The 21,740-nt window shown below is 48.1% G+C and overlaps 1 protein-coding gene across 2 annotated transcripts in view; it reads left to right on the top strand.

Annotated features, from left to right (window-relative positions):
* Nucleotides 1-21,740, top strand: part of LOC138373282 (venom protease-like) — a 36,830-nt gene that overhangs the window by 2,599 nt on the left and 12,491 nt on the right. For both annotated transcript variants that reach the window (XM_069339353.1, XM_069339357.1), the window contains 4 exons: nt 3,188-3,238; nt 3,381-3,676; nt 7,833-7,942; nt 9,938-10,106. In XM_069339353.1, coding sequence (XP_069195454.1) covers nt 3,188-3,238; nt 3,381-3,676; nt 7,833-7,942; nt 9,938-10,106 — 626 coding nt within the window. The remainder of the gene's footprint in view (nt 1-3,187; nt 3,239-3,380; nt 3,677-7,832; nt 7,943-9,937; nt 10,107-21,740) is intronic.

Genomic DNA, 21,740 nt, shown 5'->3' with positions numbered 1-21,740 from the left:
ACAACAATCATTCCAGAAATGTGTCACCTCTCATACCTGGAATGGTTGAGGTTCACAGGACTAACAACATTGTAAGCCTGACATGACAGGGCGGACCTCATTGAAACTTATAAAATACCGAACAATTTAGATGATGTTGATCCAGACAAGTTCTTCAAAAGATGGACAGATTCACGAAACAGTAACGCAAGCACTTACGAACCTATACATCTTTCCTCAATCTTTAACGGTTTTGTAATTAAACAGTTAAAGAGCTCCGAAGCACCAGGAGGCTGTTTATAAAAATAACAGCTGAATGGGAGTTTTCATGCTTATAAAATGTTTAATAAATGTAACCAAAGCCGTCAAAGATTGAGGAAAGATGTACACGTTCGTAAGTACTTACGTAACTGCTTCGTGAATCTGGCCCCAGTTGTAACACAAACAAGGAACAACGGTCCATTCACCTGGACAGGTGAACCGCGGACCCCACGCATGTGAGGCGTGGCAGTATCAACTAGGCTGGCTTTTTAGGCACGACTGTTTCAAGCTCAATATGCCACAATGTGTCACTGAAAACAGGACGGGAAAGGGGAAAATTATCGAGGGAAAGCGCCAAGCTAATTTGACTATATCGCACTTGGAAGGGATCAGGATAAGGATTGGGGGATCGGACGCAGGAGATGCCTTTATCAACCAAAGGGTTATGAACCCATGGAACCGCCTACCCGCCGAAGCCGTAAATGCCAAAGCACTGCTGAATTTTAAGATCTAACTTGAAAAAGCATCAGGACACGTGATGAAGATGAAGACAAGTGAGAGTGATGAAGATGAAGACAAGTGAGAGTGATGAAGATGAAGACAAGTGAGAGTGATGAAGATGAAGACAAGTGAGGGTGATGATGAAGACAAGTGAGAGTGATGAAGATGAAGACAAGTGAGAGTGATGAAGATGAAGACAAGTGAGAGTGATGAAGATGAAGACAAGTGAGAGTGATGAAGATGAAGACTAGTGAGAGTGATGAGGATGAAGACAAGTGAGAGTGATGAAGATGAAGACAAGTGAGAGTGATGATGAAGACAAGTGAGAGTGATTATGAAGACAAGTGAGAGTGATTCTGGTGAAGATAAAGAAGCCGGAAGCATCACCTGTGGGCGAGGAGAGCCCCGGGGTAATCCCAGCATGCATCTGTACCACCAGTGACAACGTCGGTGGAAACCCCTGCAGTGTCCCGGGACACCTGGCCTGAGGTGTAGCGTGACCTGTCACCTAGTGTGCTGGTGCACGTGTTGTCACAGAATAATGACCTAAAGGCCAGTGGAAATACTTGATGACACAGTAGTCACTGAGGAAGAGATTAAAAAATACATGGACGAACTAGATGCAACAAAAAGGCTGAAATGGCTGCTGCAGGAGGCTGAAGAGGTACTTTATCACTGCTGACTGATGTTTTCAAGGCTGAAGAGGTACTTTATCACTGCTGACTGATGTTTTCAAGGCTGAAGAGGTACTTTATCACTGCTGACTGATGTTTTCAAGGCTGAAGAGGTACTTTATCACTGCTGACTGATGTTTTCAAGGCTGAAGAGGTACTTTATCACTGCTGACTGATGTTTTCAATAAAACGCTCAATACAGGAGTCCCAATATTAAAAAAAAGGGAAAGAGAGGAGGCATTATATTTGAAACCTGTGTCACTGATAAGTATTATATGCAAAGTGGTGGAGAGAGTGATCAGGTTGAGAACAGTGAAACACCTGGATATGATGAACTTGCCAACAAAAGAACAGAACGTACATTGAATGGGAAATCCATGCCTAACAAACTTAATCGAGTTCTAGGGCAGAAAGTTGTTGAAATACCATAGGAAAAATAAATGAGGGTAGATTGTATTTTCCTCGACAGTCAGAAGCCATTTGATATTGTTCCTCACGAAAGACTGGTGCACGTACAAGATGGAGTATGCTGGGATAATTTGGAAAAACAGAAGAGTCAGTCAAAGGAAAGGTCTCGAGCAGGAGGAGGAGGAGGAGGAGGAGGAATGTAACAGGTGGGATCCAAAGAAAGCTTTGGAGCGGAGCGGGGCGGGAAATGAACCAGCGTCCTGAGTGATCTCTGGCGCGCGCCTTAACCCATTGATCATGATATGCTGACGTTTTACATGCAAACCGCGTGCACTCTGGTGTAGATAATGGAGCTCTTCACCAAGCACTCTCCTCAAATACACATTAAAATCACAATAACATATGTCTATGGAAAAATCTTTCGAGCATGACTGTGATTGAAGCAGCATCCTGGGCAACCCCAGACTCGCCTTAACCAATGGAGCACGATATGCTCAGGCCAGAAGGTGTCTACGTCATAAATGGAAGGCAACTGCAGGAATTGTAGAGAGAAACGGATCTGGGACAGATATAATTGCTATGCTGACACCAGAGGCACACACAGGCAGGGTGACATCGGCAGGATATGGGACGCTGGTAAACATTACATTGTCGTCTAGAAACCTAAATTATGACACATTCATTGCAATCTACATAGCCTTTGTTAGACCAATAGTGAAATATGCAGCATTGGCCTGGAATCCATACCTTATGAAGCAAAAAACTAAAAGTTTAAAAAGTATAGAGGTTTGTAACAACATAAATGTCAGACCCCACAACCTTGGTAGACATAATTAACAGAAGATATGATCATAAAACACAAGGTGCTGAGGGAAATAGACAAGGTGAACAAGGACAGTCTCGTTAAACTGAGAGAAAGGAAAGTAGGAAAGAGAGTAAGGAAATACTTGCACCATGTACCGGCGGTCAACAAGTGGAATACACTGGACCAGGGAGTAGGGAATGGTGGGGAGGACAGGGGGAGGAGGGATGGTGGGGGGAAGTTGAGGGGATGGGAGAGGGGGAATGGTGGGAAGGACGAGGGGACAGGGGATGGTGGGGAGGACGAGGGGACAGGGGATGGTGGGGAGGACGAGGGGACAGGGGCGTGGAGAATGGTGGGGTGGACGTGGAGATGGTGAGGAGGACGAGGTGATGGAGAAGGGGAAATGGTGGGGAGGATGAGGTGACTATGGAATGGTTGGGAGGAAGAGGGAATGGGGGAGGGGGGAATGGTGGGGAAGATGGGGGGACAGGGGAGGTTGCTGAGAGTCAGCAACGCGTGGCCGGGCACTGCTAGTCAGTAATAAATTATAAATTTGCAGACGATCAACCGGCGGCCACAGAGGACATCTCTCCACCCATAGTCAACTTTCGTGAGTGATCCCATCATTGGTCTATTAAATTAATTAGTTCTTAACCACTTCTCATTATTTGTAATAACTTCAGAATCCTATAGAAGCTAGACAACAACCCACACTATGGATACCCTGTGACTACTACTCCACAACATTCCAGAGTGTGGACAAAACCGCCAGCAAACCTTCAACTTATTCCTGAGATCGTTTGCACAAGCTTCCATCCTGCGGCCAGAATCTGTGAGTAGTGAGGCTCCCGGGGGTGGCATAGGGACCAGAGCCCAGGAGCCTCCACGGCGCCCCGGGGTACCTCAGGCCGCACTGGACGACCCTCGGTCACTGGGACAGCGTCAGCCTCCCAAGGAAGCGGCGGCGGCGGCGGCCTTGGAGCGTGACACCGCCTCAGGGTTTGTGGCGGGCGGCGTCAGGGCCACCAAGAACTCTTGGCCCTGGATGGTACTTTATCTCACTTTATTTTGTTGATGAAATGTAACATAATCGCATATATATTTTATTTAATTGTAAGTAATAATACTAAAATTAACTAAAGAAATTTACATGATGGCCACTAACACTCTAGTGGCCTCGACGAGGACAGAAAGCCGGCGGTTTAATATTTTAAGAAGTAGCAAGAATTCCTTCGCCGAGGATGTTAAAATTCACATGTTAAAAGGCTTGGAACCTGGGGTACTACTGCGCCCTCTATGATGGGTACTACTGCACCCTCTATGATGGGTACTACTGCACCCTCTATGATTCCTAAAGTTTCAACTGAAGCTGAACTTGAGTTTCACACAATCCCCCCCCCCTCTCCTCCATGCACTCTGGCTCCGCAGGTTGCAATCCATTCTTTACCATATTGTGGCATAGTTGACTAGAGCGTGTGCCTGGGAACACCCAGCTCATAGGTTCGAACCCTCATCACGGCTCCTACGGATTTTTATATTGCTGCAGTCACATCAGTGTAATTACTCCCTGTGTATAATATTATTATTATTATAATTATTACTATAGTTAACTAACACATTCTCCTACAAGAACACAAGACACATTCCTATAACTGGTATCAGACTCATTTACTTCAATACTCTGTCCTTTTGAAGCCTAATGCTCCGGATGCCGTCTTCACTAAGTGTGCTCGGCGGCTTGTCCTTCTGTTTCAGTTTTCCTTTCCCACATCTTCTTTCTGGTGGTTATTTCCCGCCGACTTTTTGTTATTCTTGATTGTTCTTTCAGATATTTTCTTCTGTTTTGACGCCCGGGTGTTTGGGGGAGGCACACTCTCTCACCCCATAGAACTGTGGCATCCGACGCTTCAAGCGAGGAGACGCTTTTATTGTCAATCCTTGCCTTCGTTGCTGAACCTGATCTCGATGGACTAACGGTTCTTAAGGTTCCTAAGACCGATTGCAGGACATATACCCATCATGCACCCCCTGGGGGGGCCCCATCTTGTTGGGTGTCCTATCTTCTAATTGTGGCTCCATGGTGGGTATGGGGGCTTATTCGTGGATGAAATTTTAATCTGTTCATTTAGATGCTGATATCTGATCCTCTTTTAACTTTTCAAACTCGTGGGGTGGGCAACCAGGCCACTGAGTCGGACTGTAATGGAAGGCCGGGCGCTGTTGCCCCCGCTACATTGGGCCCAGACCAAGCTGCTTCTCTGACACTCTCAACTAAGCCTCTCTGCTCCCATCCCACCTCTGTGGCAGAGTTGAGCCCCAAGCCCCCAGTGGTGAGCATCTCATCACCTGGAGTGGCTCCATCTCTCATTATAACAACTCCACCTTTTACCCCTCTTTTATTGGGGGTGCTCAGCACCGTCACCACCTCAGTCGCACTCGCACGATTCCTTCTGGCTTTAATACGTTCCAGCTTTGTTTGGTCCTGCTAAATGGACTAAGTATTTTGATCTCAGTCATATCGATTCTACACGTCCTGATGCTTTATTCATCTATAAACACCTAGTTGATTCGGTAGATACCTTTGTCACTTTTAACCCCACCCGTACTGGTACATGTGTGTCGTTGCTGCCCCTTGTCCCCACCCGTACTGGTACATGTGTGTCGTTGCTGCCCCTTGTCAGGAGGTAGCTGACCACTTAGCCTCGTTGTCCTGCATTGCAAAGACCTCTGTTCGGATCTCCAAAACTGCCCAGTTAAATGCGAGTATTGGCAAAGTTATTCACTGCACCATGTTGTGACTCGTGACAGGGAGCTGAAAGATTCCCACGAGGATATTAAACATATCCTTTAGGCATAAGACCATTCTATCCTCCAGACTGATACGTTCCCTCGACCCCCTCGTGGTCGTCGTCTTCAGTCTCTCTGCATAGTGAAGATTACTTTTGATAGAAGGTCCCTTCCGAATTCCGTAATTCGTGCTGGTACCAGATGCTCCATTCAGGACCACATCCCCCTCTCGCCTCTGCAGCAGGTGCTGGAAATGTTGGCACGGTCCCATCGAATGCACAAGTGTGGTGCCTCTATGCCCCTTGTGTGGAAACTCAGATCATTCTAAGATGAAGTGCTCTTCTTCCCAAGCTCAATGCATCAATTGGGATGACGCCCATCCTCCTTTCTCCCATGTGTGTATGCACTACAAATTTGAGGAAGTCATCCTCAATGTGAAATATCGTGATCATTTATCTGTTCCTTAGGCGAGACGTCAAGTACGCCATCTTCCCTCCTTCTCTGAAATGTCTTATGCTCGTGTGTTGCGTTACTCTTCCCCTCGCCTCTCCCACTTTCTAAGTCTCACAACCGTTTCCAGGACTTGGACCCGGACACCATAACCACCACCTCACCTGCTCCTTTGCGGTCAAGAGGATCTTCCTCCTGGTTCTCCGTCCGGTGTTTTCTTCCTTTCTTCCCTGTCTTCTTTGCCTTCTTTCCATTCTCGCCCCAAACCTTCTTCTTCTTGGCCCTATGCTCTGCCTTTTGGCCCTCCACGCCACCTGTCAATCCAGGCCGTTGTCTATCCTCCCTTCGAGAAATCTTCATGTTGACCGTTCCTGTTCTTCTCCTGTTGAGACTGTAGAGTCTGCCTCCCAGTACATTGCTACTGGTACACCTGTCTTTTTACGTCAGAAACGTAAGCCTGGCTCCTCTCCTTCTTCCTCCCCGGCAGATAAGAAAGCATTGCTCTCTTCCTCACCTTCCGACTCAACTCTATCCTTGCATCCCCTACCATTTCGGAGATTGAGTCTTCTGTCTCAGCTATGGAGGTTCTCTTGGTCATCGATTCTCTTGGATGCTGCCCTTGATGAGGTGCGCTTCCCTGTTACTGTCCCCACCTTTCCCCTGATTCTCTTGACCGCTTCCTCTCAGATGCCTCCTCCCGCTCCCTTGACTCCATTGTTTTTGCTAGATTTATTAAGTAAGGCAAGATTTACCCTCCCTGAACCCATGTTGGAGATTTGTCACGAAGTCTCTTCTCTCCAGATGTGTTACTAGGTTTTTTCTCACGAGCTTCTCCATCACCTTGCATGGTATACAAGTTAAGGACACTGGCCTGTAGTTCAGTGCCTCTTGTCTGTCACCCTTTTTGTATATTGGAACTACATTAGCCGTCTTCCATATATCTAGTAGGTCTCCCATCTCCAGTGACCTACTATATACTACGGAGAGTGGCAAGCAAAGTGCCTTTGCACACTCTTTCAATACCCATGGTGAGATTCCATCTGGACCAACAGCCTTTCTCACATCCAGTTCCAACAGGTGTCTCTTGACCGCATCTCTTTAATTTCGAACCCTTCCAAGGCCGCCTGGTTTACTGCCACCTCTCCTGGTGCAGTGACCTCACCTCGTTCTGTTGTGAAGACCTCCTGGAACCTCTTGTTGAGTTCTTCACACTCTTCTGAGTTCTTCGTCATTCTCTGTATACCTGTCCTCGCCCGTTCTAAGTTTCATTACCTGTTCTTTCACTGTTGTTTTCCTCCTGATGTGACTGTGGAGTAGCTTTGGTTCGGTCTTGGCTTTGTTTGCTATATAAATTTCATAATTTTTCTCTGCTTTTCTTCTCACACTAACATACTCATTCCTGGTTCTCGGGTATCTCTCTGCTATCTGTTCTTTTATTTCGGAAATTCCTCCATACCCTTTTGTTCAGTTCCTTTCCTTTCATACATGCCCTATTAAACCATGGATTCTTCTTTTGCTTCTCGGATTTTTCCTTTTGGGCCGGGATAAACCTGTTTGCTGTCTCCTGACACTTTAGGGTGACATAGTCCATCATGTCTTGTGCAGACTTAGCTCTGAGTTCTGTGTCCCATGGTATATTCCTTAGGAAACTTCTCATCTCCTCATAATTTTCCTTTCGGTACGCAATCCTTTTATTTGCTAGTTCTTTTTGGGGGAAATAAATCCTAGCTCTACCAGGTGCACAAAGATTAATACACTGTAATCACTGTGGATGTGCCACGTCCAGCAGCTTAGCTGGACGTGGCTAAGTGTCTGGTCCTCCATGTGGGTCTCGGTTCTCCCAATCTATCTTCCTGTGGTTGAAGTCTGCCATGATTAGTAGTCTAGATTCTTTCCTGCTGTGTGTGTGTGTATGTACACATGCCTACGTGTTTACTACGTATGTTTTTATGTATCCGTGATGGCAGGCGCTGCTGGGGGAGAGGAATAGTGGGAGCAACACGTGGTTCTGTGCAGGAGTGTTGATCAACGACCAGTGGGTACTCTCAGCTCTCCACTGCCTCACCCAAGCCACTAAGTAAGTCACTGATTGATGATTGATGAAGATTAAGCCACCCAACAGGTGGCACGGGCATGAATAGCCCGTAAGTGGTGGCCCTTTCGAGCCATTACCAGTATCAAAAGATGATACTGGAGATCTGTGGAGGCGCAACTGCACCCTGCGTGACGGGAGATGTCTCCCGGACCAAGTGGTGACCAAATGGTCTAAGTCACTGGTGTCGTCCCCTTTTATTAATCCCTAAAATTGTTGCCATAAAGGAACAGTATTGCTATTCTGTTATAACAACAGTTTGCGAGGTCAGTTCGCTACTGACTCAATATGTTGCTACTGGGTCAGAATTCGGCGCTAAAATAGCATATAAATATCAATTTTTTTTACAACCAAAAACATGAATAGAGTTACGGGCTAAGAGAGGGCGTAACAGCGGTGGTGACCTGACCCAAGATGTGTGTGAGGTCAGCTGTGGTGACCCCAGACCTACCTTACCCCTCTGTTGTCAACCCATATATGTTTTTTTTCCAAATCAACGCTGTTTGAATGTAATTTTCTGTAATAATTTGTAATTGTATTTGTGCTGCTTTTTCAACAATGTTCCCCCTCTTTTACCTCTATTTTTATTTGTTCTCAACACATTTTATTCTTTTTACCCATTAGTTTTAAGCTTTAGTCATTAATGTTTTTCCTGCCTGAAACGCTTTGCGTAATAGTGGCTTTAGGCATTGTATGTACTAGCTCTATCTATTAACCCAACAAACTTTGTAAAATCTCTTTATGTATGTACCTTACCTAAATAAAAATTATTATTATTATTATTATTATTATTATTTTGTTTGGGGTCAGCTGTGGCGAACTGAACCAAGGAGTTTTTATTATTATTATTATTATTTTCTTCCACAGACGTGGCCACACATTTACAATGCTAAACAGCATATATACATTTTTCTTCTGTTGTCAATGGACAGGAGTTAGAGATCTGTTAAACATATAGTTCAGCGATTTATTGGTGAATATTCATGATACATACATACACATATTAACGTCTGCCCTACACAAACAATGTCATTTTTACATCATGTCATTAATGTGCGTTTACAAAGGAGAAATGCAATTTTGGAAGATGATTTTGAGAAAAATCCTCTTCCATTTTTCTCGGAAAAATGCGAGAGGATTTTGGAAGAATACAAATGCAGCGAGAGGATTTTGGGAGAATACAGATGAAACGGGAGGGTTTTGGGAGAATACAAATGCAGCCAGAGGTTTTTGGGAGAATACAGATGCAGTCAGAGGTTTTTGGGAGAATATACAGATGCAGCCAGAGGTTTTTGGGAGAATATACAGATGCAGCCAGAGGTTTTTGGGAGAATACAGATGCAGGAAGACGATTTTGAGAGAATACAGATGCAGCAAAAACGTTATGGAAGAATACAGGTGAATCAAAAGAGTTTTGGGAGAACACAGATGCAGTGAGACGGTTTTGGGAGAATACCTGATGCAGTGAGAGGATTTTGGAAGAATACAGATGCAGCGAGAGGATTTGGGGAGAATACAGATGCAGAGAGAGGATTCTAGAAAATTTAGATTCAGCAAAAGGGTTTTGGCAGAAAACAGTTGCAGTTAGAGGATTTTGGGAGAATACAGATGCCGTGAAAGAATTTTGGAAGAATACAGGTGCAGCAAGAGGATTTGGGGAGAATACAGATGCAGCGAGAGGATTCTAGAAAATTTAGATTCAGCAAAAGGGTTTTGGCAGAAAACAGTTGCAGTTAGAGGATTTTGGGAGAATACAGGTGCGGGAAATGGATTTTGGGAGAAAACAGCTGCAGTGAAAGGGTTTTGGAAGTATACAGGTGCACCGAGAGAAACCTGGCATTATACAGGGGAAAGAAAAGGCTTTTATAAAGGATCCTCGTAGGCACTGTACCATAAGAACACAATTTAGCTAATAACTGGCAGGCAACAGGGTCTGGAAATTGTCACTGCCAAGGAACTAGATCTCTTTTTGCATTTCAGAACAGTTCAAGTTGTTCGTCTCGGCGAACACGACTATAATGACGACAACGACGGAGCAGCTCACGAAGATTTTGGCGTAGCGGAGTCCATCTTGCATCCCGAGTACTTGTTCCCACAGAGCTACCACGACCTGGCACTCATCAAGCTGGACCGCAAGATTGTCTTCAAGGTTCGTAGTCTTAATTCTCTCTCTTACCTCAGGAAAATAACATAGTTGCTTATCATCCTTTGCTATTTTGTTTTAATCACTTTGTCTCAGGAGATAAAAAACCTGGCTGTGGGAAATTTTACAAACTATATCTATTATTATCTAAGAAATGTATTATTTATACATCATGTCTAAAATCATAACAAAATCATATCAAAATCATCTTAGAATAATTACAGGTCATTGCCACTATGATCACGTACAAAATAGGGCCCTTGGTTGTCTATGTGATTTGGGACATGATTTCTCTAGGATCTAGAAGCTCAGAGAAGAATATCTTAATTAAAAAAACTATTGGAACATCAATTGATTTCCAGTAAAGGATTAAATCAAATCCTTAATAATCAATAGTACTAGCAAGTACTACTTATAATCTTTAAATCTTATATCTAATTATATTATTATCACATCTTATCTCAATCATATGTCTGGAGAGTAAAAATAATCAATCAATATTCATTGAAAGAGCATGGGGGACGATGGCTGGAAGAAAAGCGCCCACCACAGCCCGAGGCCAAAAAGTGTTTGTTTACATATAGTGACAACGTGTGGTGCCTTATGAACATTAATTTGTAAATGACACCATAATAACATACCTTTATCACCAGTGATTACTCTCTAGAACTGGGGGAGTACCTGGACAATATCTATAAGGAAAAATTCCTAGTACATTATCTAAATAAGAGTGGAGCTCACCCACCTGTGACGCCGCCTCCACCATCATCACTTATCTTAGCCTACTGCAAACGCAATTAAGGACATAATCAATTAGCAACGCTACCAGAACAATATACAGCGAAGCAGTGACATAAAATATCGTCCTAAACTCTATAAGAGAGTTATCCAGTCTGGCCACTTGTCAGACAGGCACCCGGCACTCAGACATAAGTATGTTTGAGTGTTATTGTGTGTTAATTGGCCAATTGCATGATTGTATAACCATTAATATATCCAATAAGTCTGTTTGTCGTTACAGGGTAAGGCAAAGCCTCGTATTTCAGAAAGTTTTATTATTATTGCAGCGACTGAAGCTTTTTCAGGACCCCTGACGCTCGTGAGGTACACACCCTCATGAGTGTCCCTTGTTTAGGAAAAGTCAAGTCAGGCTTAACTGAATCTCTTCATATAAATTGAATGTATTTGTATATAATTGATAATATACATTAAGTTAACAATTGCTTACTTAGTTATCTTTAATTTATAATATAAGTTTATCATATTGAATATAATCTCTTGTACTTAGTTAATAGTACCTAGACCACATTTAAGGTCATTTGATTGCATATTCATATATATCATACTAATACAATATAAATTGTGTATATTAATATACTAGCTGTACCCAGCCATGTGTTGCTGTTGCGTTGCTGAGTCACAGCAACCTTCCCCTGTTCCCCAGTCCTCCCTATCATTCCCCCCTCCCCCATCCCCTCGTCCTCCCAACTATCCCCAACTTCCCCATCCCCTTGTCCTCCCCACCATCCCCCACTCCACCGCCCCCTCATCCTCCTAACCATTCCCCACTCCACCGTTCCCTCATCCTCCCCCTACCTCCCACTTCCCAGTCCCTTTGTGCTCTCTACCATTTCCCCCCTCCCCTGTCCCCTCTTTCTCCCCATCATCCCCCACTCCTCTGTTCCCTTGTCCTCTCACCTTTCTCCTTTCCCCTGTCCCCTCATCCTCCCCATAATTATCCCGTCCCCTGTCCCCTCGTCCTCCGAACTATCCCCCATTCCCGTCCCCTCGTCCTCCCCACCATTCCCCATTCCACTATCCCCTCATCCTCCCAACGATTCCCTTCTTCCCCGAACCCTCGTCCTCCCCCACCTTTCTCCCCCTCCCCCACCTTTCTCCCCCTCCCCCGTCCCTTTGGCCTCCCCAGCATCCCCCACTGCACCGTCCCCTCATCCTCCTAACCATTCCCCCACTCCTTGGTCGCCTCGTCCGCCCTTCCATTCCTCACTCCACTGTCCCCTCATCCTCCTAACCATTCCCCACTCCCATGTCCCTTTGTCCTCCCCCTTCCCCCCTTCCCTGTCCTTTTGTTCTCCCCCCAACCCCCCCATCCCTTTGTCCTCCCCGCCATCCCCCACTCCACCGTCCCCTCGTCCTAACCATTCCCCACTTCACCGTCCCCTCATCCTCCCCACCATCTCCCACTCCCCCCCCCCCACCATCTCCCACTCCCCCATCCCCCTGTCCTCCCTACCATTCCCCCTGTCCTCCCTACCATTCCCCCCTCCTCCATCTCCTCATCCTCCCCACCATTACTCCCTCCCTTGTCCCCTCGTCCTCTCCACCATCCTCCACTCCCGTCCCCTTGTCCTTCCCATCACTCCTCACTCCCTCGTCCGATGCATTCCAAATTATCTGATGTTCCCATCAGAAAATTGGGAACATAAAATGATCTGATGTTCCCATTACTGAAATGTAAGAAAATTAGTTACAAAAAAACGAACTGAAAAACAATGAAAAAATAATAAAGTAAACTCATGAAATGAGCAGTATGGTAAACAACACAGTTAAATTTCAATGCAATGTCACACAAAATAATTAAATTAAAGTGAAAATATATCAATCTATAAATTCAATTTATCAATGCAATCAGAAACATCGAAATGGAATCGTATCATATTCAGTATAGCGTGTGATACTCTTAAGTGCAACGAATGGTGCTGATTCTTAAAAGAGAGAATGTTTTTACCTGTCACAGGTCTAGCATCTATACTTATACTTATAAGGGAGCCTGAGGCTGAGCGAACAGAACACTGGACGCGTGATCCTGTGGTCCCAGGTTCGATCCCTGGCACCGGCGAGAAACAATGGGCAGAGTTTCTTTCACCCTGATGCCCCTGTTACATAGCAGTAAATAGGTACCTGGGAGTTGGTCAGCTGTCACGGGCTGCTTCCTGGAGGTAGAGGCCTGGTCGAGGACCATGCCACAGGGACACTAAGCTCCGAAATCATCTCAAGATAACCTGAAGAAGATGCTTACAAAATGAACAGTATAGTGAACAACACAGCCCAAGTCCAATGAAATGTCACACAAAATAATTCAATCAAAATGAAAATAAATCAAAATCAATGAAAATTCAATTTATCAATGCAATCGGAAACATTGAAATGTAATCGTAACATATTTAATATAGCGTATGTTGCTATTACGTGCAACAGATGTCGCTGTTTAAAAAAAAAAGCATGTTTTTACCTGTCAAAAGTGTGACAGGTAAAAATTACATACCTACTATCAATATAGTAGGTATGTAAAAACATTCGTGTATTCGAATGGAATGTTGTGTCAAAATTTCAAAGCAATTGGTGAAGAACTTTCAGAGATTAGTGTGTGTTGCTCTTACGTCCAACAGATGGCACTGTTTTTCAGAAAATACATGTTTTCTGGGGGGAGCCCCGTCGGCTCCCCGGAGCTTTACCGGCTGATATGCTAATGTCAGACTTTGGCATCAGTCATGTGTATGGAGTTCTAGGGCCTACCGGGGACCACGAGCCAGAACCTGGCCCCCTCAGAGAGGCAAGGGGAGCAATGGCCTATAGAAACCCCCGTGTGGTTGGAAGCATTCTATGTCTGCCATCGACCGGGTCAAGCATCCAGAAAGGTAAGCATTCCAAAACAAACCCCTATTCTGGTGAAAATTGCTACCTAAGCCGAACTAGTGAATAGAACTCTTCAACAGAAAACAAGGAAACTAGTATGACGTCATACGTCACCGCGCCGCTGTCTGCGCAGCTCCCTCCTCCCCGGGAGGGGGAAGGGGGAGCCCCAGACCTCCCACGCCGGCTATCCACCCATCAGTTCTTCGGCTGATGCTATAGGCAATGGTTATGTGCTCCGGCTCCAGTGGTTGTTTCAGCACTGTACCTAGAGTGTGGTGTCTGTTTTCTAGGTGGTGCGTGAGCCGGGAGTGATTCTTCAGTACTCGGGCTGCATGCGCCTAGGGTTCCCTTCCCTAGGTGCCCTGTAAGTACTGCCCTTGGGGCCACCTTCCACAAGTTCCTTGGGTCCTGCCCCTGCTTGGCCGTTTACTGCTTGGTTTTCGGCCGCTCTTTGTGTGCTCGTGTAACGATCGCTTACCCTGCCGTAATAACCGCGGCCTTTATTGTAATAACCCAATGTTTCCCAGTATTAATCCTGTTATCTTGTTATCTCTCGTGATCGTAATATACGCTCTCTGTTGTAAATCTCTGTCTCTTCACTCAATACCCCAGCTTAACACTGTTACAGTCCAGTATGACCCCTCACTGGACTGCCACGTATGTAAGAGGAATATTAAATGAGGAAGATACACCAAGGACAAGGGTTATTAGTTAAAAAAAAAACAATAACAAAACACATTTACACTGCCACCACCTTCCCGACCAACCATACCTGAATGTGTCAATCACCGATCCCCCAGGAAGGCAAGGAATCAGTAACCATGGGACTCCGGGTAATATGAATTTCAGTAATAACTTTTGGAAAATTAGTTTGTGTAATTTACGTTACTAATTTAAAACCAAGGGCAACTTTAGTATCGATTAATTGTTAGGAGAACCTGGGGGGGCTTCCAATACAACACCTAAAAAATGACAAAGTAGCAAAATATATCAAAGGGGAGTTAAGTGAATACCACTGGACAAGCTATACAATTTATTTTATGAAACATGTAAATCAAGACAATTTGAACACATAACCTATTCTATTTCCCTAGAGGCACAATGGATATTTACCGAGGACACAAAACTCAAGTGCACTATACCTTAAATACCCGCACCACGGCCAAGATGTTGATGGCTGCCCTCAGCCCCGAGGATACGGGCTTGCGGCCCTGTTCCTAATACACTCCCAAGACACACTGATGAAATTTAGTTTTTCCAACTTATTGCTGGGAAGGATTGCTCCTCCCACCATCTAATACAGCCCCAGGGCTCCACCCATTATTTTGGCAATGGCCAACCATTTAACACGTAGGCCTGAGGTCTGGCTCTCTAGGGCCAATAAGGACTTGGCCCTTATCTCAGGCCAATCACCTTCACTGATCTGTCGTGGAAAGCTACATGAATTCCTGAAGATTGAGTCAGCTCTCTCCAGCTAAAGAGAAGGGGGACAAGGCGCGTCTATGGAGCCCAGGCACCTGCGAGCAATGTTTACAAAACTGATAATTTATGTTCAAGCCTGTCTCCTCTAAGATAGGAGTAGGGACATTTGACTCTGCCTGGTATGGGGAAGGCCGCTGCTGAGAGGGACAGAGAGGGATGAGAGGGGGTGGAGAGGGAAATATCTGAGTGGGGAAGTTGAGTGGGAGAAGCCAAGGTATCCACGACCACCCTACCCTCAGGTCAACCTCTTGACCCTGACAAATGGGCGACAGGGGGGGGGGAAGAGGAGGAGACGACTGACGGCCAAGGGGAGGGGAGAAGGAAGGAGGGGAGAGGGAGAAGGAAAGGAGGGGAGAAGGGGAGGGAAAAGAGGGGAGAAGGGAGAACCAATGATCTGAGCCCCAGATCATTACAACTCCCAGGGATGAGAGGGGGTGGAGAGGGAAATATCTGAGTGGGGAAGTTGAGTGGGAGAAGCCAAGGTATCCACGACCACCCTACCCTCAGGTCAACCTCTTGACCCTGACAAATGGGCGACAGGGGGGGGGGAAGAGGAGGAGACGACTGACGGCCAAGGGGAGGGGAGAAGGAAGGAGGGGAGAGGGAGAAGGAAAGGAGGGGAGAAGGGGAGGGAAAAGAGGGGAGAAGGGAGAACCAATGATCTGAGCCCCAGATCATTACACTCGGGTGTTCTGTCTCCCTTGTTCGCCTTAGAGTAAGGGGCAGTGTTTGCACTGGTGGGGTGCGGGGTACTGTGCAGCTTGTCTTTACCAATCATAGCGGCCGGCTCTGTTCCGCTTGGGTACGCTGTCCTCTTGCGGGGTTTTCTTTTTCTTTTGTTTATATACCTGGTGGGGGGGTCTGCCTTCGTTCTTGCCCCTTGTGTCCCTTGTGTTCTGAGTATTTCTGGTGGTACCCCCTGCTAGGTCCCCGTGAGTGTACACGTCCCGGGGGTTCAGCTCTTAGAAAGTTGTTTGGTAGCTTGGGTGCCGGTTAGCAGTACCCTGCCTGGGATTACCTGAGCGCGAGTCCTCTTAAAGTAAACGCTCGGGACCCTGGGAAACCCCTGGGGGCGCGCGGGTCCGATGGATGTGACCCCAGAGCCCCCCCCCCTCGCTTCCAGCGAGTTTGAGGGTTGCTCTCACCTTTTGTCTCTGGGTGACTCTCTGTTTTGCCTCCGTCTGCTGCCTGTGGGGTCGGTGACACCTTCAACCCGGTGTCCTGCAAGTTTGGTTGCTCGTTATGGCTCGGTTACCCAGTTGTGCTAACAAAGCGGGTGCGGGCAGCAGGGGCGTTGCACTTGAGCCTTGGTGGTGGCAACGTTCTCGGGGTTTCCTCCCCGGGAGCCCCGTTGTAGTTCGTTTTGGGACTTGGGGGTGTTGGTTGCTTCAGTTCCATCCACGCCCCCTTGTCTTTCCCCTGGTTCACCCTTCCTGCCTGCATCCGGTTCCTTACCGTCTGTAGGTTCAGGGCGGGGTGTTTGGTGGTGTTGAGACTCATGCAGTCTCGGGGAATTCCCCTTCCGGGGTAGTGACGGGGGCATTTGGGCCTGTTCCTCCAGCCGTGTTGTATGAGTCTGCCAGTGGGCTCCCTTCCTTAGTGTTTTCACGGCTGCCCCGGTTTTCTGGTACGGCCGGGGCTTTGGGGGAACGGCTCGGCCCCGGGGCCTGTCGTGTAGGTTCCCGGGGCTGGGGAGGGGCTGACTTGGGGGGGCCTTGGCCCCGTTAGACCCTGTGGGGGTTTTTATCCCCCTCTAGGCGGGGCTTGTGGTTACGTGGAGTGGGGTCTTTCCTCCCCACTCGCCGTACGTGCTGTTGGACGTCGGCCCCTCCCCGGGCTCGGTTCCTTGGCCTTTGAGTCGGTTGGTTCCGTCCTGTGGGTGGATGTTTCCTCCCCCGCTTTTTGGGACGGTGTTTTTGTCATGTTTCCCCGTTCGATGGGGTTCTGCGTGACTTCTGATCTCGGGTGCGCCTGCGCCTTCGTGTGCCTTCGGGACTAGTGTTGGCTTCTGTGTTCTCGAGGGTACGGGAAGGTTTTTCGCTACTTCCCGCATTATTGGAACGTCTGTCGGCTCCTAGTACTTGTCGCCCTGTTGGGCTACTTGTCGCCCTGTTAGGCTACTTGTCGCCCTGTTGGGCTACTTGTTGCCCGGTTGGGCTACTTGTCGCCCGGTTGGGCTACTTGTCGCCCGGTTGGGCTACTTGTCGCCCGGTTGGGCTACTTGTCGCCCGGTTGGGCTACTTGTCGCCCGGTTGGGCTACTTGTCGCCCGGTTGGGCTACTTGTCGCCCGGTTGGGTTCCTTTTTTTGGGCTCTTTGCTTCTTTGGCCGGTTTTATTGTTCCTGCTTCCTCTTTTGGCTCCTTTTCTCGTGCAATAGTCCTGGCTGGCGCCTTCCCGCAGGGAGGGTGTGCGGTTCGGCCAGCGTGTTATGCGCATGCGCCGTGGAGTTTGTTTTGGTCTGGGCGGTGTTTCAGTGCTGGGGTTTTGCGCCCTTTTTGCTACAGTGCTTCGCCTCTCGTTCTTCTCCCTGGCTGTGGTATGTGCCCCTTCGCGCCGGGGGTGTCCTGGTTCCCAGTTGTGGGGAGGACACCGCGGTTTTCCCTGTGTCATGGGTGTGGACCGCCACCTTCGCCTCTCCCTGTTCTCCTGCGGGTCCGGCAGGGTCCGGCTCTGGCGTCTTCACCTGGCGGTGCTCCCAAGTTCTTCTGGGCACGGTTGAGTCGTGTCAAGTTCGAGCCACCATTCGCCAGGTGAGTTTCTGCGGTCTGGCGTCTTTTGGCCGGGCGCTGGATGCGGCGGTGTTTATATACCTGTCTTTATTTAGGTATATTTTTGTACGACTGAGACCGTTCGCACACCAGTGACTGTCCCTTTATCACCCCTTCCTGTCCCCCTCATGTGCATGTCCAACCCATGCTGGAGTCATTCAGGGGACCCTCCTTTTTTAATGTTGTGAGGTGTGGGGGTTGTAGGGTTGGTTCTGTACTCACCTGGTGAGGCTCCTGGCTGTGCTTGCAGGATTTGAGCTCTGGCTCTTGGGTCCCGCCTATCTGGTAGAACTTGCGGGATAGTACCAGTGGAGTGCAGTGGTGCTATTGGCACTTTTGGGGAACACTGTATTACCATCAGTGGTCTGTGCTTGTTACACGACCTACTTGCGAGCATAAGCCTTCTTGCTGGTTCGTCCGTGGACTTCCAGGGCGCACTGGCCTGTTTTCGTATGGCAGTTCCGGCCCGTCCTGGTTGTGGGGGTATGTGGGCCGGTGGACTGCTCCTAGCAGCTGCCTGGTGGGCCATCCTCTGGCCGGTCTGGCCTGACCTTGGGCCGGGCTTGAGGTGTAAAAGAGCTCCCAGTACCTCATCCAGCAGGTATCGAGCGGGGTTTCTCCGCCGTCGGTCGCCTGGTGCAGGTTTCTGGGCCTGCAGGGTTTTGTCGTGTCTCCGTTGGCCCTGTCTGGGGTCTGCCTGCTCCGTTCTCTGCCTTTGCAGAGGGGAGTTGCTATTTACATGTTGCATGTTGCAGTGGTGCCTGTTGCTGCTGCTGCACGTGTGTATTGGTACCGTGTGTCACGGTGGCGTGTCCTTGTTCCTGTGTCCGGTTGTGGAGTGGCACTTTGCTGCCGTTTTGTGCCTGGGGATTGCGTGGGGTTTTTGTCCCTGCCTGATTGTCCACCCCTGGTTGTTCTCCTGGTTTTTTTTTTTTTTTTGTGCTTCTGCTCTTTCTTCCTGCCTCCTCTGCAGCAGGGATGTTCTGCGTGTGTTCTTAGGCGTTGGTCAGCCTGTGTCCTGTGATGTGCTTCTTTGTCTCGGTCTGTTGCAGTTGTTCGTGCCCCTTGGTTCGGGTCCTGTTCTGGCGGCGACCCTTCCGCCTTCTTTGGTTTTCCTAGCTTGCCCTGCCGGTTGTTGTTGTTTTTTTTTTTGGGGGGGGTTCTTGCGATGTCTCGCGTCGGACCCGTCGTTTCTGAACTCCTGGCGGGCTTGCATGCTTCGGGGAGTTTTTCTGTTCGGCAGACGTTCCATCTCCTTGTGCCGCCTGGGTTTCGGTGGTCGCGCCCGAGATCTTCTCGCGGCTCCGCCTTTTTCCTGGGCTCGGGGGGGCCTTGTCGGGGCTGCTTATGTTCTGCCTCGTGGTCTCGCCTCCGGTTGGTGGTCGGGTGGCTTCGTGGTAGGTGTCCCACCTGCGTGCTTCTCTTGGCGGCAGTATGGGGTATTTTGGCGGTCCTTCCTTTTCCTGTCCCTTCTTAGGTGGTTCCTCTTGTTAGCTTGGTTTACTCTCGGCTTGGTTTTCTAGTGGGGGTTGGGGGCCGTCGTCTTGCCACATACTGTCGCCTCTTTTCGTGCGGCGCAGGCGGAGCCGCTTCAGCTTGCTTTCGGTCTTGGTATTGCTTCTGCACCGTTAGTCAGCTGTCTTGTGCGTCATTTCACCTCCGGCCTGTTCGTGCGCCGCTTGCACCATCCTGGTCTCTGGGCAGCGTGCTCTGTCTTCTCCTCGGTTGGTAGTGCCCCTTCGGTTCCGGTGTGTTTTTTCGTCGGCTCTTTCCTTTGGGCCTTTGCCTCTGGGGGTCGGTTCGCTGAGTTTTCTTGCTCCTTCGGTTTTAGCGTTTTGGTTGTTTGATGGCAGCAGTCTCCATCTTTTCTGGCGCGGGGTGGGGCTGCTGCATTCTGGAGGGGTCCAGGGTTTGTTGGTGCTTCGTTGGTCGGGCCGGGGGTGTGTCGTTTTTTTTGTTCAGTGGCGGCCCTCCGCTGTTGTTTGCGTGCCATGCCGTTTGGGTCCGGAGCGCGTTTTGCGTTGATCCGGTTCTGTTCTTCCCGGTTCGCGGGTGATGGTGTCCCGGGTGGTCAGCCGTGTTCTTGCGGCTAAGCTGCCTGTGTTCTTCCCTCATGCCTGTGGCGTTCGTGGCTTCGCTGCTCTCGCTGCCGTCTGGGCGACGTGGCCTTGCAGTCTTTCGGGCATGGATTTTTGGTGTTCGTGCAGGGGCCTTGCTGCTCGTGGTTCTCGTGTTGTTCCCGGGATTTTCGGGGCTGTGGCGCCTTGGGTTGGCGTTTGCTGCCGGTTGTCTCGCCTCCTTGGGGGGTGCGTGGTGTCCGCCTCCCGGTTTTGTCCCTTTGACCTTCCTCTGTGGGTAGTTAGCTCCGGGGAGCCGACGGGGCTCCCCCCAGAAAACCAGCATTGAATGTAATGAAACGCCATTTTCTGGGTGAGACCCGGAGGCTCCCCGGCAACCCTCCCTCCCTCCGGTCGGCGTTTTTCGCGTGTTTTGACATCCAGCCTCAGAACTGATGGGTGGATAGCCGGCGTGGGAGGTCTGGGGCTCCCCCTTCCCCCTCCCGGGGAGGGGGGAGCTGCGCAGACAGCGGCGCGGTGACGTATGACATCATACTAGTTTTCTTGTTTTCTGTTGAAGAGTTCTATTCACTAGTTCGGCTTAGGTAGCAATTTTCACCAGAATAGGGGTTTGTTTTGGAATGCTTACCTTTCTGGATGCTTGACCCGGTCGATGGCAGACATAGAATGCTTCCAACCACACGGGGATTTCTATAGGCCATTGCTCCCCTTGCCTCTCTGAGGGGGCCAGGTTCTGGCTCATGGTCCCCGGTAGGCCCTAGAACTCCATACACATGACTGATGCCAAAGTCTGACATTAGCATATCAGCCGGTAAAGCTCCGGGGAGCCTCCGGGTCTCACCGAGAAAATGGCGTTTCATTACATTCAACGCTGGTTTTTTTCCCTGTCACAGGTGTGGCATGTATTTAGCAAGTATATAAAAACGCGTGCCTATTGGAATGCAACATTGTGTCAAAATTTTAAAGCAATCGGTAAAGAGGTTTCGAAGATTTCCCTCACATGAAAAACACAGTTTTAAAAAAACATGTTTTTTCCTGTCCCAGACGTGACATCTATATAGTATGTATATAAAAACACGCTCTGATGCAAATGGAATGTTGTGTCAAAATTTCAATGCAATCGGTGTAGAACTTTCGGAGATTAGCGATTTTGAACAAATGAACATTTACATTTTTATTTATATTGATGAATATCGGCTGTTATAGTTAAGGTGCTAGGCTGTGTTATAGTTAAGGTGCTAGGCTGTGTTATAGTTAAGGTGCTAGGCTGTGTTATAGTTAAGGTGCTAGGCTGTGTTATAGTTAAGGTGCTAGGCTGGACTGTGTACATGTTTAGATCCCTGATTTAAAGAGAACCAGTGTTCAGTTATAGAACTGAATTATTAAATCTTATCCTTGTAATAACAATACAAGCTGATGTGAGAAACTTTTCTGCAGGTTGATTGTGGATCTTCACTCAACTTCTCCATTCATCCTTAGGAACCCCACTTGCCCCTTACAGCCCATAGTCTGTCATTAGGAAAAGAGCAGCTAGGATTTACGACCCTAACTAGAGACTTTAGTTGAATTAATTTTGCATACAGTAATTTTTAAAGTAGTACAGTACAAGTCCTTTGTAGTTCTCCTCATTATATTAATCCCAACATTAGCCTCC

Source organism: Procambarus clarkii, chromosome 5 (genome assembly GCF_040958095.1).
Source record: "Procambarus clarkii isolate CNS0578487 chromosome 5, FALCON_Pclarkii_2.0, whole genome shotgun sequence".
NCBI lineage: Eukaryota > Metazoa > Arthropoda > Malacostraca > Decapoda > Cambaridae > Procambarus > Procambarus clarkii.
This window is presented reverse-complemented; position numbering and strand designations above follow the sequence as displayed.